At 37.1% G+C, this 17786-nt stretch overlaps 1 protein-coding gene across 2 annotated transcripts in view; it reads right to left on the bottom strand.

Moving 5' to 3' along the window:
• The window catches only part of TBK1 (TANK binding kinase 1), a 54732-nt gene that overhangs the window by 35232 nt on the left and 1714 nt on the right, over window positions 1-17786 (bottom strand). For both annotated transcript variants that reach the window (XM_072655267.1, XM_072655268.1), the window contains 2 exons: window positions 16256-16373; window positions 5488-5628 (listed from right to left, as the gene is read on the bottom strand). In XM_072655267.1, the coding sequence (XP_072511368.1) occupies window positions 5488-5628; window positions 16256-16342 (228 nt within the window). In that variant the 5' untranslated portion in view covers window positions 16343-16373. The remainder of the gene's footprint in view (window positions 1-5487; window positions 5629-16255; window positions 16374-17786) is intronic.

The raw sequence follows: 17786 nt of genomic DNA, 5'->3' as shown, positions 1-17786 counted from the left end.
GAGCCAAGATGGCGGAGTAGAAAGACGCACATACACATAGCTCCGAACCCACAACCCATAGAACATCTGTATAAAGTAACTCACGGCGAATTCTGGAGCAGTGAGGCCACAGAACAGTGGAGCGAAGGAGATTTCTGTTCCAGAGGGAACCTGCAAACCTCTTGCAAAAGGTCCGTCGTGCTGTGGACGTGGAGCCCAGCCGAGCCCAGCCCAGCCCTGCCGCGGTCGCGGCACCGAGAGGAACAGATCCGAGCAGGCTTCAGGGACGGGATCTCCAGTGGCCACGCAGGTCCCTCCACCCACAGGTGATGGGGGTCGGTGAGAGGGTCTCTTTGGCGGGTCAAGAGGGGAGTGGGGTACCCCCATAACTCAGGCCCCCTCGGGAGGCAGAAGCTGAGACAGCAGCAGACCAGGGCTCCCCAAGCAGGCAGGAGCCTGGATCCATTGTTGAAGGTCTGTGCATAAACCCCCTGAGGGAACTGAGCCTGAGAGGTGGCCCTGCCCCGACCTGACCACCTGAACTTAATCTCACACTGAATAGCAGCCCTGCCCCTGCCGAAGCCCCGAGGCTGGGGAGCAGCATTTGAATCTCAGACCCCAAAGGCTGGCTGGGAGGATCAGGAGGTGAGGTGGGTGTGAGGAGAATATTCAGAGGTCAAGTCACTGGCTGGGAAAATGCCCAGAAAAGGGAAAAGAAATAAGACTATAGAAGTTTACTTTCTTGGTGAACAGGCATTTCCTCCCTTCCTTTCTGATGAGAAAGAACAATGCTTACCATCAGGCAAAGACACAGAAGTCAAGGCTTCTGTGTCCCAGCCCACCCAATGGGCTCAGGCCATGGAAGAGCTCAAAAAGGATTTTGAAAATCAAGTTGGACAGGTGGAGGAAAAGCTGGGAAGAGAAATGAGAGACATGAAGTCAAAGCATGAACAGCAGGTCAGCACCCTGCTAAAGGAGACCCAAAAAAATGCTGAAGAAAATAATACCTTGAAAAATAGGCTAACTCAATTGGCAAAAGAGGCTCAAAAAAGCCAATGAGGAGAAGAATGCTTTCAAAAGCAGAATTAGCCAAATGGAAAAGGAGATTCAAAAGCTCACTGAAGAAAACAGTTCTTTCAAAATTAGAATGGAACAGATGGAGGCTAATGATTTTATGAGAAACCAAGAAATCACAAAACAAAACCAAAAGAATGAAAAAATGGAAGATAATGTGAAATATCTCATTGGAAAAACAACTGACCTGGAAAATAGATCCAGGAGAGACAATTTAAAAATTATGGGACTACCTGAAAGCCATGATCAAAAAAAGAGCCTAGACATCATCTTTCATGAAATTATCAAGGAAAACTGCCCTGAGATTCTAGAACCAGAGGGCAAAATAAATATTCAAGGAATCCACAGAACACTGCCTGAAAGAGATCCAAAAAGAGAAACTCCTAGGAACATTGTGGCCAAATTCCAGAGTTCCCAGGTCAAGGAGAAAATATTGCAAGCATCTAGAAAGAAACAATTCAAGTATTGTGGAAATACAATCAGGATAACACAAGATCTAGCAGCTTCTACATTAAGGGATCGAAGGGCATGGAATAGGATATTCCAGAAGTCAAAGGAACTAGGACTAAAACCAAGAACCACCTACCCAGCAAAATTGAGTATAGTACTTCAGGGGAAAAATTGGTCTTTCAATGAAATAGAAGATTTTCAAGCATTCTTGATGAAAAGACCAGAGCTGAAAAGAAAATTTGACTTTCAAACACAAGAATGAAGAGAAGCATGAAAAGGTGAACAGCAAAGAGAAGTCATAAGGGACTTACTAAAGTTGAACTGTTTACATTCCTACATGGAAAGACAATATTTGTAACTCTTGAAACTTTTCAGTATCTGGGCACTGGGTGGGAGTACACACACACACACACACACACACACACACACACACACACACACACACATGCATACACGCACACACACATAGAGACAGAGTGAACAGAGTGAATTGAAGAGGATGGGATCATATCTTAAAAAAATGAAATCAAGCAGTGAGAGAGAAATATATTGGGAGGAGAAAGGGAGAAATGGAATGGGGCAAATTATCTCTCATAAAAGAGGCAAGCAAAAGACTCATTAGTGGAGGGATAAAGAGGGGAGGTGAGAGAAAAACATGAAGTCTACTCTCATCACATTCCACTAAAGAAAAGAATAAAATGCACACTCATTTTGGTAGGAAAACCTATCTCATAATACAGGAAAGTGGGGGATAAGGGGATAAGCAGGGTGGGGGGGATGATAGAAGGGAGGGCATGGGGAGAAGGGTGCAATTTGAGGTTGACACTCATGGGGAGGGATAGGATCAAAAGAGAATAGAAGTAATGGGGGACAGGATAGGATGGAGGGAAATATAGTTAGTCTTATACAACACAACTATTATGGAAGTCATTTGCAAAACTACACAGATTTGGCCTATATTGAATTGCTTGCCTTCCAAAGGGAAGGGGTGGGGAGGGAGGGAGGTAAAGAAGTTGGAACTCAAAGTGTTAGGATCAACTGTTGAGTAATGTTCTTGCCACTAGGAAATAAGAAATACAGGTAAAGGGGTATAGAAAGCTATCTGGCCCTACAGGACAAAAGAGAAGACGGAGACTAGGGCAGAGAGGGATGATAGAAGAGAGAGCAGATTGGTCATAGGGGCAATTAGAATGCTTGGTGTTTGGGGGGGGGAGGGGATAAAAGGGGAGAAAATTTGTAACCCAAAATTTTGTTAAAATGAATGTTAAAAGTTAAATAAATAAATTTAAAAAAAATGAAAAAATAAAAAAAAATAAAAAATAAAAATAAGAGAAAAAAAAAAGAAATCATAAATGAAAACTGTCCAAATCTGCTCACAGAACAAAGTAAAGATAGAATCCACCAATTACCTTCTGAAAGGATCCCCAAATGAAAAAAGTCCCAGGGAAGTCATAACACAAATCCTAAGCTTCCACATCAAACAAAAAAATACTGCAAACAGCCAGAAAGAAATATATCAAGTACCAAGTTACTGTGGTCAGGATCACACAAGACCTAGTGGCTTTTGCTATAAACAAGGCAACAGCTTAGAAAAAAAGAATAAAAAAAGGCTTACAACCAAGGCTGAGTATAATCCAAAACATGGACTTTTAATGGAATAGAGAACTTTTAATTATTTCTAATGAAAAGACCAGAGCTGATTCAGAACTCTGAAACGCAAACACAAAAGCCCACAGAAACCTAGAAAGGTAAATGTATTTGGGAATTTGGAAGAAGATGTACAATGATACAGAGCTAACATTTTAGTAAAGAAAAAATAAAGAAGTGTCCCTTCAGAACTTCTTCAAAGGTACTAAGGGAATTAAATAAGAAAAATAGAAATCCTGAGAGGAAAGAGAAGGAAGGATAAGAATGCAGAAACAAGGAAAGGTAATGGAACGATTTCTCATAACTGAGGTCTATGAGAACAGAGGAAGAGAAGGGGGAGTGGGCATCAAATGAACTTTACTATTATCTGAAATGGATAAAGGATGGTTGAACACACAGAGTTTGATGAAGGAATACATCAAACTCAAAAAGAAAACAAGGGATGGGGAGGAGTTAAAAGGGGCTAGTAAGAGGGAATAATTATAAACAAAACAAAATTCCTAGTCTTCAAAGGAGACTAAAAGAGCAAAAAGAAAGAAACAGAATCTAATGGAATGCCTTAGGTTATTTCTCAGACAACTGAGAAGTAGCTGAACAAACTGTGGTATGTGACCATAATGGAGTATTATTGGACTGCATAAAATAATGAAAGCAGACTCAAAGAAGCCTGGGTAGTATAAACCGAACAGAACCAGAAGAATCCATACACTGACTATAACAGTGTAAAAGAAAACCATGAAAAACTGAACTATGATCAAAACAATGACTGATTTTTGATTCCAGAAGACTGATGAGGAGGTATTTCTTGGCAGAAGGATGACAAATAGATGCAGAATGAGGTATACATTTTCAAGCAAATACTGAAATACTTAAGAACCAGTATCAACAAAATGGCCAAGACTCCAGCAGACTGATAAAGTATGCTTTCCACTTCTTGCACATAAGGTGAAGGACTAGAAACACAGAATGATACATATATTTGCAGACACAGCCAATGATTGGATTGCTGTTTTTTTTTAAATGATAATTTTTACAATGAGGACTTTTATTTAGTGTTAGAGGAGAACAGAGAAATATATTAAGAGAAGGTAATAATATTCCCCAAAGGGAAGACAAGAAACGAGTATCAATAAAGCATCAAAAACAAAACAACAAAAAACACAGAAGATAGCAGAAAAGTTCTGAAAGGGACTGAGACAGGAAGGTCAATGTCATATTTAATGCTTAACTGAATTGCAAAATCATAAAGCAATTCAGCAGGGCAGCTCAGCAACTGGGTATCATTTCATTTTGTTTTTGCCCACATTTCCTTGTGAGATGTTTCTCTTTGAGGGGTTAAAGAGTTTTTCTACACCCTGTTACTTGGGGAAAATCATATTATAAACATTATCAAGTATTTTCTCTATTCCTAAGAGTCTTTCAATGAATAAAGAACGTTATTGTATTGCAATATCTGACTACATAAAACACACAGAAGAAACAAGAAGAAAAAGGCTAAGCATAGATTTCAATACTATGTATCTTCCCTATTATTCCTCTAATATCTTCTAAGTCTTCAGGTACCTAAATTAGACTAGATTTAATTGTGTTTCACACACACACACACACACACACACACACACACACACACACACACACACACACTTTAAAAGCTAAAGATGCTTTAAAAGAGAGCCATGCTTTCTTATACATCCTTTTTCTGTTCTTTGTATAAGGAAATGGTCATTTTTGCTGATATCTGTCAAGTTCAAAATAATAATAAAAAAAATGTTTAAATTATCCTCATTTCTGTTAATGTTTTCTTTTAATAAGTTCCATTCCTTTTGTCTGATCTCCAAATTCTGGTCTCCTCTTTCCTTTTCCACTGGCTTCTTGTACTAGATTGACTTTCCTCTGTATTTTATTTATATGTGTATTTAGCTATGTTCTTCCTAGTATTACACTGTGTGTCTGGAATTCTAACTTCTATCACATTGCTAATTTCTAGGAGATTTCTTTTCTGATTGCCTTTCTTTCCTTCACTCATTTAAACTCCTGTTTGCAGTGTAGTACACTGGAAAGAGCTTTGGGCTGGAAGTCAGAAGACTAGATTCTGCCCCTTATAAAGCTGTGTAACCTTGGACAGTCATTTACTGCCTATGAAACTCAGGCTCTTCATCTATCAATTGGGGATAATAATACTTGCCTCAGAGGATTGCTGTAGGGATCAAATGAAATCAGTATGTAATAGTAATAAAATTATTTTTAAAAATTTAAGTATATACCTAATAACACATAGAACTTACATAATTACAACAAACATAAGATATGATTGATTAAAATACAACAAATACTTACCTCCTCTTCAATAGCAAACAATTTGACAATATTCTTGTGGTTTAATTTTTTTAAGACTTCAAATTCTCTCATCTGAACATCCACAGGACGAAGGAAACTTATGCTATTAAATACCTTGACCGCAAATAAATCACCAGTTTTCTAAAGAGAAAAATGTCTAATTAAACATATTATATAGAAAATTAAAATCACTACAAATATTCATGTCTTTATAAATTACTTGGTACAATCTGGTACAAAGAAATGGTACAAAGGCTACTTACATTTAAACAAAAGTATAAGAACTATGTCACATAAACACTTTTGGTTTCTATTGTAGCTATTATCACTTAGGAAGTACTTAATCTACACATGAGGAAGACTGAGCAAAAATCTACTTTTAAATATGACATATGCTTAATACAATTAAGAGCATCATGTAGCTAAAGTGGGATACTAATAGCTTCGTACCAGAAGACACTTCATGCTATGATTTCAAAAACAAGAGATATTATTTTGAGTACCTAAATACCTAAATTACTACACACTGAAACTTTGCACACAAAAATCAATCAATATAAAAAAATGATATTGAGGAATGCTACACAAATTGTGATACATGACTAATGGAATACTATTGTATGGTAAGAAATGATGCATATGATGAATACAGAGAAGCACAGGAAGGTTTATATGATCTGATATAAAGTAACAGGGAAAATAAGGAAAACAACAAATACAGTGACCACAACAGTGTAAATGGAAAAATTAATAACAAAATAACTGAAACAGAATGTCATATGATTATAATGACCAACTTGGTCCCCAAGAAAAGATATGAGAAAGTACCTTCTCCGCCCACCTTTTTTGCAGAGATCAGAGACGATCCCTGAGGAACAATGGCTATAATGTCAGACTTCTTTAATGTTGGTTAGTTTGGCTAAACTGTTACTCCCCCTCTTTTATTCTTTCTTATAAGGGATGGCTTTCTGAAAGGTAGTTATACTAGAAAATGTAGATGATGTAAAAGCAAAAAATATTGCTAAAAATTTATTTTTATTTAAAAAACCAATGATCACGATGAGCTTTTTTGAAAAACAGCAGTTCTATAAAGCCAATGTAACAACATAAGAATCATAAATTTCAGAGTTGTAAGGGCCCTTGGAAACCATATAGTCTCAACCCGCTACTGAGCAGTAATTTACAAGTGGTCACTGAGGTTCTCTCTACTTGAATACCTTTCAGTGGTGGGGAACCTATTACATATCAAGAAAAATTTCATTTGTTAGCAGCTATTTAATGGGGACAATACGTATTTTTCTTCATACTTAATTTGCTTCTCTAATCTGCATTTCCTACTTCTGTCTTTAGGAACTAAAACAAAACTCATCTCTTTTCCACATGATAGGCATTTATTCAAGTACATGAAGAAAATCGTTTGTCTCCCCTACCAAGTCTTCTCTTTTCCAGGATAAACAACTGCTACTACTAATATTAATTTATATCTTCATCTTGTAGAAAGTCTTACTTTTCAGATTAGGCTACTTCTACAGGACCACAACTTTTTTTTTTAAAGCTACAGTGAATCAATCAATGTTTCCTATTCAATGATTATTCAAGTTTGATCATGTATGCCTAAAGTTACTTAAATTTACTTACTTTTTTTTTTTTACTAAAGTTACTTAAATTTAAGTGTTTTTTTGAAATTTTCTGCTAAATTTCAAAGAAAACACTGCATTAACATATTGCTCCTGGCACAGGTGGCAGATAAGAGTTTCTACTCAAAATAAACACTAAATCAAAAGGAAACAGCAAATGAAACATCTATTTCACTCTCAGGTCCAAGGGAAATCTTGCAAATAGCAATCATTGCAATCTAATTAGTTTCTCTTGTAATCCTATGTATTTCATTTTATGCATTTACAAACATTCTTCTGAGAAACGGAGTCCACTGGCTAAACCAGACCGACAACCAAAAGGGCCCTAACACACACAAAAGTTAAGAACTCCTATACTAAAGAGATTTAAAAATACAATTCAATCAACTAAGAAGAAACCTTCCAAATCAATGACCAAAAACAGCCTTCATGATAGCCTTAAACAGCATATTGTGGAGTCCAGTTTAATTACTGCTTGCTTAAGTCAGTTTTCTGCTGTCATCCTGGATCTGTGAAGGTGGCTCCTTTTTGGATTTACAACCTGTCCCCTTTTCATTCTGCAGTCACTCCCATAAAGTATCCACGGCAAAACAGCAAATACAAAGTGCCTTGAGAGGAGCTGCTGTACAGTGGACAAAGAGTTGAATGCGGAGTTGAGAGACATGGGGACAAATCCCAGGTCTGATATACAATGGATATGATTACTTAACCTTTCTGAGCCTCAGTTTCCTCATTTGTAAAATAGGATAATATCTATATTACTTCACAGAACTACTATCAGACTCAAATGAGATTTAACAGTATAACTCATTTCAAGTTTCCTTTTATGTATGTGGGTGTATATATGTACATACATACACATTTATTTTAAACATGTTTTAACATGTTTCTCTCTCCACGTGTATGTACAAATGTATGTATATGAAGTAAGTTATCATACTATGTCTTTCTTCCTTTTCTCAAACTCCTTGAAAAAACTGTCTATTGCATCTCGAGTTTACTTCTACTCCTCCACGTGGTCTGTGCACTCTGGCCTTTGATCTCTGAGTTTACTAAGGATCTTTTTTTTTTTTTAATGCCAAATCTGATAGTTCTTTCTCAGTCCTCATGCCTCTTGATCTCACTGCTGAATTTGACACTGATAACCACCATCTCCTTTTAGACTCTCTCCCTTCTCAGTTTTGGTGACATTATTCTCTCCTAGTTCTCCTGCTACCTGTTTGACTGTTCCTTCTCAGGTTCTTTGGGGTCGTTACTCTTATTATGCCCTCTAATTGTGAGCATTCCTCTAGGTTTTTTCATAAGTCTCTTCTCCCTCTAGACAATCTTGGTAACATCATCAGCACCTATGAGTTTAAGTGTCACCTCTGTGCAGATGATACTTCCTTGAAAGCCCTGGTCTCTCCCCAAGCACAAGAACTGCATCATCAATCACCTATTGGACATTTCAAACTGGATACCTCAAAGGCAGCTTAAACTTAGTTCCAAATTGAACTCATCTCTTCCCCTAAATCCTGCCATCCAAAATCCTCCCCAAACTTCCTTATTTTGGCTGATAGCACCACCATCTTTCTAGTCTCACAGGTTTAAAACTTTGGAATTTTGCTTCACTCCTTACTTTATCCAAATCTTGCCATTTTTATATGTACAATATCTCTCATATTTTACCCTTTCTCTTGACACAGCTACTATCTTAGTTTAGGCCCTCATCACCACTCACCTAGATTATTTAAACAGCTTTCTTCCTATCTGGACTCTCTGCTTCAAGTCCCTGACCACTCCAGTCCCTCCTACTCATTGCTGTCAAAGTAAATTTCCTTAAGAAAAGGTCTGACCACTTCCTCACTCAATCAACTCCAGGCTTCCTTTTGCCCTCTGCAATCCAATCAAACTGGCTTTCTCTTTATTCCTCACACAGGACAGACACGCTATGAAAATGGCTCCCAACTCTGTGCTTTCTAGGGGTTTATTCATTATCTCTGCCTCACAATTACCATCTTCTGCATGAAGCTTTTCCAGATTACCAACTGGTAACGTGTTCCTAACCAAATTACTTTGTAATTTTAACTGCTTTGTATATATTTATATTTATGCTATTTTTTTCATATATACTTGTCTCCATTAGAATGTAAGCTCCTGGTGAGTGGGGATTATTTATTTCTTTATGCTTGTATCCCAAGTATATGGTTCACAAGTGGTTGGTAATTGATAATGCACAGCAAAAAGTCTAAGGAATTTTCTGCGTACCCATTATATATTTTTCCTTTTGGTCATTTATCTTGATTTGACCTAAAGTCTTGAACAATCACTTCCTGGTTCACACCCATTCTCATTTTCAATCTATTTCAAGTTAGCTGACTCTTCCTCTTATCCAGGGGCTTGGCATTACCTTCTATGCCACACTGGTTTGCACCGCTAGTGCCAAGTCCAAAGTCTCTCTCTTGACTTCTCGGATTATGAGACCAATCTAGATATATCTTTCACCTTAACAAGGAAAATCATTCTCTTTATAAAGTTACCTGAACACTCCAAAATGTCAGCATTCCTTGCACAGTGCCCACAGAACTTTCATACCTGGTCCACTTCCTTGACCTGAATGAAATTATTCTTGACTGAGGCCAGCTCTCTATACATAATGCCATCCTGCCTCTTATTAAACAAAATGATTAGTTTAGGGTTAGGGTTGGGGTATGGAGTCTCAGAAAAGCACTTGAGATAAGGAGAGTTTAGTACAAAAACACTCAATTTTATCAGTAGGACTGAAATTATCCCTATGGTGTTTGTTCATGTGTTTCTTCCATAGTTAGGCAAGGCTGTTCTAATTTCAAATTCAATTCTTTGCTCCAAAAGCAATCAATCTTTTACAACTTTGCTTCTCAATATCTCAGTCTGAGGCTCTCAGTCTTCTAGGTCAGAGGTTCTTCACTTGGTATGCGTGAATTTTTAAAAAACTGAAAATATAATTGTCTTCCCTAGCCTTTTATTTATATATTTTAAAGTCATGATTCTGAGGAATTCATGTCATAATTTTTACCAGACTGCCAAAGAAGTATGTGACATGAAAAGGTTTAAGGATACCTGTTTTACGATCACATCATTGCATGTTCATTTAGTACTTTCAGTCTTCAGTTACCAAAGCCTACTGACAAATTTACTGACAGCAGTGAGTTACTGCCTCACTAATCTTTGGTTTTGATTCCTTCTCACTGAACTGGCTAACTTTTGACCTAAAGCATAAAAGTGCTAGTCACTATGAAGTCAGTGTTCATTCAGGTTCAGTAGAATTTCTACTGTCCTGCAGGGATGCCTTTCTGATCTAACACTGTAGTCGCCATGAATCAGTATGGAAATGTGAAGGGAGTAGAGTTTTATTTTTATTAATTAGGAACTGTAGCTTTTTAAACCTGTTTCCTGGCTAAACTGTTTACCTCTAACCTAGACCTTGCTTCCTCTCAGTTACAACTCCACCTTCTACAAGAAGCCTCTCCCAGTCCTCTTAAACTCAGTGTCACTCTCTGAATTATCTCTAATTAACCTGTACATTATCTTGTTTGTACCTGTTTGCATATTCTCTCCTCCAGACTGTAAGCTTCTCAGGAGCAAGAATTGTTTTTCACTTTTCATTGTAACCCCAGGATTTCAGCACAACTTAGCCAGTTGGTGGCTTAATAAGTGATTTGCTAACTTCTTGCTGTAATCCTGTACTTTAATTACTAGACTGGTCTAAACGAAGTCCAGAAAAACAGAATAGAGTTCTTCTAATTCCACTTTTTAACCCAGCTCTTCTTTGTTTGTCTAAATCAGGTCCAAAATAGAAGCTCCTCTTGTTGGTTTTTCTATCTTCTGAAGGAATTTCTGCATGGAACGTCTCAATGCTCAGCTTTACTGATGGGAAACCTCTAGCAGAAGAGTAAAGGAGATGTAGTCCACCCTCATGACTGCATCAGGGCCTTATGTTCTTTTTACCTTTGACTTTGGTAACTCACTACCATTCCTTTCTGCCTCTTGTAATTTATTCCTTATCTAAATATTCTATGCCATGCTTCCCCCTCAAGCTGATGTATTTCCACACAGAATAACTTCTTGATATATAATCACAATTAGAGCTGCTCCATTGCCCCTATTATATAATCTGTTCCTTCTGAATAAAGTATACCCTTCTACAGCATAAGGTACAATTTAACCAAGCTTCAGTATGAAGTTACATCTACCTCCTTGGGTTAAGAACTTTAGTTCACTTTAATATTCATGTTCTGTACACTGATGTAAAGATATCTGGGACCAATGAATCAACAATTAAAGACCAGTTATGTTCTTGGCACTGTGCTAGGAACCTAAAGATCAAAATGAAACAGTATTTAGCCTCAAAAAGTTTGTATTTTCCATGGAGATACAATATGTATGACTACAAATAAATACAAAATATGTACAAAATCAATGCAAAGTAGTTTGAGGGGAGAAGAGGCATTAGCATTTACAGAAATCAGAAAAGACTTCATGTACAAGATGAATTCACTTGAGTTGAATTTGGAAGGACATTAGGGATGAATGAAAAAGCATTTAACTATAGATATGGAACACTTCACATAATGTTAGACTTTTTTTGATAGTTTTGCCAAACTTCTTTTCTTCTTACTCTTGGGAGGCAGAGGGATATAATGGGAAATGTAGATGATATAAAACAAAAAATATAAATAGAAATTTATTTTAAATTTATTAAGTACTTAGCACTGTGCTAAGATGTGAGGAATACAAATAGAAAAGAAAGGCAGTTCCTGCTCTCAAAGGAGAACATATTCTAAAGGGGAAGGAGAAGCAACATAATTGAAGATCCAGCTGTAGGACTAGTGGAAAGGTCCAGGGATTTTTAAAGGTCTGGTAGCAGGATGGATGGCAAGTGTCAGGGCTTCTTGGTATGTGTCTGCAGAACAGAACAACTGGGAGGTCTGAAGAAGGCAACAGCAGCAGGGCAGATGGCAGACCAAGGTCAGTGATTGAGCTGGAATTCAATCCCAAGTCATCTGACTCCAAATCCAGCACTCTTTTTCACTGCACCATACTATCCCTGGTTTCTGCTGTGTACATTAACCAAGCCATTAATTCTTGAAAGTAGGTCCCCCTAAGTTACCTGATTATGTGGATATGAGAAAGAAAGCATTCCAAGCACTGTAGTCAGACCATGCAAAGGCACAAGGATCTGGAGATGGAGAATTGTGCATAAGGAATGGTAGTAAGGTCAGTTTGATTGGACTCACAGACTGTGTGAAGGAGAGTAACATATAAGGTTGAGAAAATAGATGAAGGGCTTTAAATAACAAACAGCTAAGTGGCACAGTAGATAGAACTGCTGGGACCAGAGTAAGGAAGACTTGAGTTCAAATCCAGTCTCACACACTTAGTAGCTGCGTGACTTTGGGCAAGTCCCTTAATCTCCATTTGCCTCAATTTTCTCAACTGTAAAGTGGAGATAATAATTGCACTTATCTCCCAGGGTTGTTGTAGGGATCATAACAGATTAGTGGCCATATAATACGGATCATAATATACTAGTAGCCACATAAGTCAAGTTGTGAAATGAGGCTAACTCTAAGGTTGTATACCTGGCTGACTAGAAGGGTGGTGGTATCTTAAACAGAACCAGGAAAAGTCACAAGAGGGATGGATGTGGTATGCAAGATAGTGTGTCCTGCTTCTGTTCCAAAACAGAACAAGATTTTTTCCTGAGCTCCAGTCTCACATCACCAACTGTCTAGGATGCCTCTAGTTTAAAATATCCAATAGACAGCTGGTGATATGAGACTGGAGCTCAGGAAAAAATCGAGTGTGAATATATGGATCTGGGCATCATCTGCTTAAAGATGACAACTATTGGGGGGGGGGGGGGGGGCGCAAATGAGGTTATCAAAAAAGAGTACTGAGTAGAGAAAACAACCAGGGACTCAGCCCTTAGGAGGCATCAATACTTTCCTAACTCCTGGATATTGTTTTCTTTTAATCACCAGCACCTCTACTATTATTCTATCATCTGTTAATCTATGGCATTTGCCTTGGTAGTTCATAGGGACAGATTTCTCTCTTCTCTTCCATATTCATTTCAAAGCCCTTATGATCAGATCTGTAAATTTCCAAATTTTCTTTTGTGTCTCTCAGATGTACTCCATCCCTAGCCTGTATCTTAAGCCTCGGCCCACAATTCAAATCTTATTTTAACAACAGCTGTTATTTCCATATCTTTTGTCCTTTTTAAAGTCTATGCCTTCAATCAACAGTAGTGATAAAATATCACCTCTGCCTCTAAGATCTTCAAAATTCACTGCTGAAGGACTTTATATCCCTAGAAATGCTTAACAGGTTTCTTCTGGAAGAATCACATATTCCTTCATCAATCACTAGAAATGGTGGTCACTGGATGTCAGTCAAATGGTGGCCAATACTGGATGTCATATTTAACAAGTCTTATGAGGACCCAGTCACATCCCAGGTAAGTACCTGGGTAAGAGCGGATACCACCTGTTTATTCATATTGAGTTGACAAAAGGCCCGCAGCAGACAGTTAACAACTATGTTTTTTTTTCCTTGTGGCCAGCACAAGATGTTCTTCTTCTTGGTGACATCTATTAAGTCCTCTCATAATTCTTCTGCTTTCTCTTCAATGCATCCAGTTCTACCTTCAATGAGGAGAGGATCAAATGTGTTACATAACTGTACCCGTTCAGTGTTCCTCGTTTCCTTCTTTTTTTCAGGCAACATCTTTTTACTCTCTAACCCCCTGACAGTGGTTCAGACCTCTCTGTCTTCTTTGTTTTCTTCTTAAAGTACTTTCTCTGCTCTTAATGGAACACTTCATCCTCCCTAGTAATTAAGAGAAGAGAAAGGTGTTTCTTCAGCCATTCCACTTTCTCAAAAGGAGAGCAATCTGCATTTCTTACACATGAAGCCATTAACTGGCTTTGGAAGGAATATCTATAATCGCTGCAGGTCAAGAAAAGGTTTCTTTCATCTTCCACACCCATGGAAATGGAGACTCTCAGTCCCCTGCACCTTTTACTGAAAACTCCTTCAGCCAAATGCTCCAAAAAACTGACTGTTTGCTTAAAAAAAAAAAAAGACTTATAGGAGGAAAATATAATTTCAAAATATGTGAAAAGCCACCATAGGGCACAGACATCAGATTTGTGTTTTTTGGTACCAACAGACAGAAGTAGGAAGAAAAGGCAGAAATTGTGGAGATTTTAAACAAGAGTTATAAAGCTAGATATTGGCTCAAGATGTGGAAGAATTTCTCAACAATTAGAACTGTCCAAAAAAGCAATGGACTGCTTTAGGAAATATGATTTCTATAGTACTGGAGGGCTTCAAGAAGAGGACAACAACACTGTTAGGGATATTGTAGAAAGCATTCCTATTCTGGCATGAATCTAACTAGGACGAGCTCTAAGAGTCCTTCCAACTAACCCTGAAATTCTATGATTTTTCAACTATCCATCTCTTGATATCATTTCTAGCTGAGTAGCAGGAGCATTCTGGGGTACTCAAGTGCCAAATTCTGTGACACTGTCATGTCTTTCCCTTGACATGTAAGAGCTTAAGCACATACAGAGTCAGTTTTGGAAAGGAAACAACCAATTTGTTGCCCAGTTTATACTCACATTATAAAATGACTCTTTGATTTACAAAAAGCTACAAGTTAATTTCCTACACTCTTATACTATTCTTATACCACTTTTTTCCATGCTAGAAATCTGTAAGCCATTATATCTTCCTCATCCACAAACCACAACAGTGACTTCCAGTTCTAATCATCCCTGGGGAAATGTCCAGTTTGTAAGCCAACTCCCTATTCTTCAAGGCTTATGATAAAATAAAAAGCAGTTCATAATACTATAAATCAAAATGACCTTCTCTGTGTTCTTCACATATGAAACAGCATATTTCCATCCTCTACCTTTTGACTGCCAATGCCCTTTGCCTGGAATGTATCACTTTCCTCTTCAAATCCCTTCTTTCCTTCAAGACGTAGTTCAAGCAATATCTTTTACATGAATATTTTCCTGATTCCAACTCCTAGTGCTATTCCTACCAGACTAACTTGTACTTGTTTACATTTATTCTTTTTATGTTTATTCTACATATGCTTATACATGTATATACTATCTCCTCTGTTCATCCTTTATATTTATATTCCCAGCCCTCAACTGTGCCTGACTTCAGAAACCACCCAGTCCAACCCCTTCATTTAGCAGACTAGAAATTCCTCCCTTACAAAAATGGTTAGAGACTCCAAATTTAAGGGATGACAATTTAAGAGATTCTAAATACAAACTAGTACACCAGAAGTCCTTATGACAGTTTTATAAAGCCCTATGCACAAAATTCCAAACACTCAAAACTAACAAATTAGAGGTTCATTTTAGCATTACAAAATGATTCTTTGATTTACAAAATGAACGACTCCAGTTTACATATACTACCACTTATTATTATTGCTATACAGATGCACACACACACACACACTCTCTCTCTCTCAACTATTTTCCAAAGTTAGGAGCCCTGGAATTGTCTTTAATTGTCTCTCTTTTATCCCTTTTAAGTATTGTCACCAAGTCCTATTACTCTTCCTTTGAAATCTCTGAGTCACATGGTCGTCTTTCCTAAGCCAACCACCATATTCTAAATTCTTCTGGATTACCCCATGAATCTTCCCCACTGACTTCCCTACTTCTTCCTACCTCCTATATATCCTATATACTATTTATTGCCAACTAATTTTTCTAATTCTAGTTTCACCATTTCGCTCCCCAGTTCAACAACCTATGAAAGGCCCTCTATTGCCTGAAACAAAATCCAAACTTCTACCCTGATTTTAAAGGTTCTCTACCTATCCACTTTTATATCCCAACAACCCTCAACACTATCCCTCCCATGTACCAGACTTTTGTCCCTATTTTCATTCGGAAAACAAGTATTATTTAAAATACGTTTTTATTGTTTAACATCAACTTCAAATAATGAAACTTTTATACTTTTGAATGAATAGGCTTCTTTTATGAGTATTTATACAAAAATTAATTACACATTATTAAGAATATTTTATAAAGCTCTCAAATTCTGAAATTTTTCTCCACACTAACCTTATGTCTTCCACGAAAGACATTTGCAGTGGCTCCTTGCCCTAGGATATCAGACAGGAGCCACAGATGATTAGAAGTACTCTGCATTTCTGACTGATTAGGGGATCCTCTTCAAATACTAAGGGAAAAAGATTTAAGATACATGTATTTATAGATATCTATAAAATATATACACACATTTAAGGTATATTAAGTTATTATTTCTTCAAAGCATACAAACAGTTCAATCTCAAATGAGTTTAAAACAACTACCTTAAAAGTTAAAATGCTGAATGAACTATGAAGAAATATTAAATGCTCTCTTAATAGCCTATACAGACTCAAAGTGACCTATCAAAGGCACTAATCTATGAGCTCTAACATTACATGGCAATTCCAGAGAAAACTACAATTATTCTCAGATTTTCTTTCCATAAAATAGGTTAAAGGTATATTACTTTATTAAAGGTATATTACTTAACAACTTTCCTTTGCCAAGATTTTTGTAAAGAATAATTAAAAAATTATTTATTTGGAGAATTCTCAGAAGATCAAAGAAAATTCTGTAAATTTTCAGAAAAAATTTAAGAGTACTCTGTTTCCTCTAGGCCAGGATAAATGCGAAGTGTTTCAAAGAGCAAAATATCAATTTAAATTCCTTAGCTGCAACCATATAAGCATATTAAAAATATAATCATTACTGAAGGATGTGAAAAATGTCATCTTTGAAAGATTCTTTTTTGGAGTAACCTAAAGTCTGCTTCCTCAGACATGCCACAAATTTATTATGTATCTACACATAACCTTTTAAAATTAAATATGATGCCTAAATGTAGGGAATGCTATTCAGAGAGAAGTCATGCACTATGCCTTAGGTACTTAATGCCCTGGGGTCCCTGAGAGGTCAAATGATCTCTCCATAGTCACAAAGTCAATTCATATCACAGGCAGGACTTAAATTCAGATCTTCCTGCCTCTAAGACTGGGCCTCTATTCATAAATACAGTCTGTTTCTCAGAACAAATCAGTATGGGAGTAAAATATTTGAACCCATGGTGAACTAAGGGAAAATTGGAGTGCCACTAATAGCACTCCATTGTAGTAGCTCCAATTTAATTCAAACAAATATTTATGAAGCTTCTACTACTTGCAGTATTCTATGATAGGAAATGTGAAAGACAATTTAATTAAGATGCACTCCTACATCCATAGATCTTAAAATCTGGGAGGAGAAAGTGATACATAACGTGAAGAAGTGGAGACAGTATGGAATAGTAACTAGGACCCTGAGCTTGGAACAAGAAAGACTTGGGTTCATTTCTGCCTTAGATACTTTCTAGTTGTAAGACCTAATCACCTAACTTGTCTGTGTGAGGAGGTTGGTGCTGATGGCCTCTTGCCTTCCAATCCTAAATTTAAGTGCAGATACAAAGAATTATTATAAAGATTATTTCTGAGTCTTGAAAATTTCATGGAGTAGGTAGTATCTGAGTTGGCTTTTAAAGAATGGGTAAAATTTCAGTGGGTGAGTCTAAGGGCAAGAGGGCAAACT

Source organism: Notamacropus eugenii, chromosome 3 (genome assembly GCF_028372415.1).
Source record: "Notamacropus eugenii isolate mMacEug1 chromosome 3, mMacEug1.pri_v2, whole genome shotgun sequence".
Classification (NCBI taxonomy): Eukaryota; Metazoa; Chordata; class Mammalia; order Diprotodontia; family Macropodidae; genus Notamacropus; species Notamacropus eugenii.
Note: the sequence above shows the minus strand (reverse complement) of the source record. Positions and strands in the feature narration are given on the sequence as shown.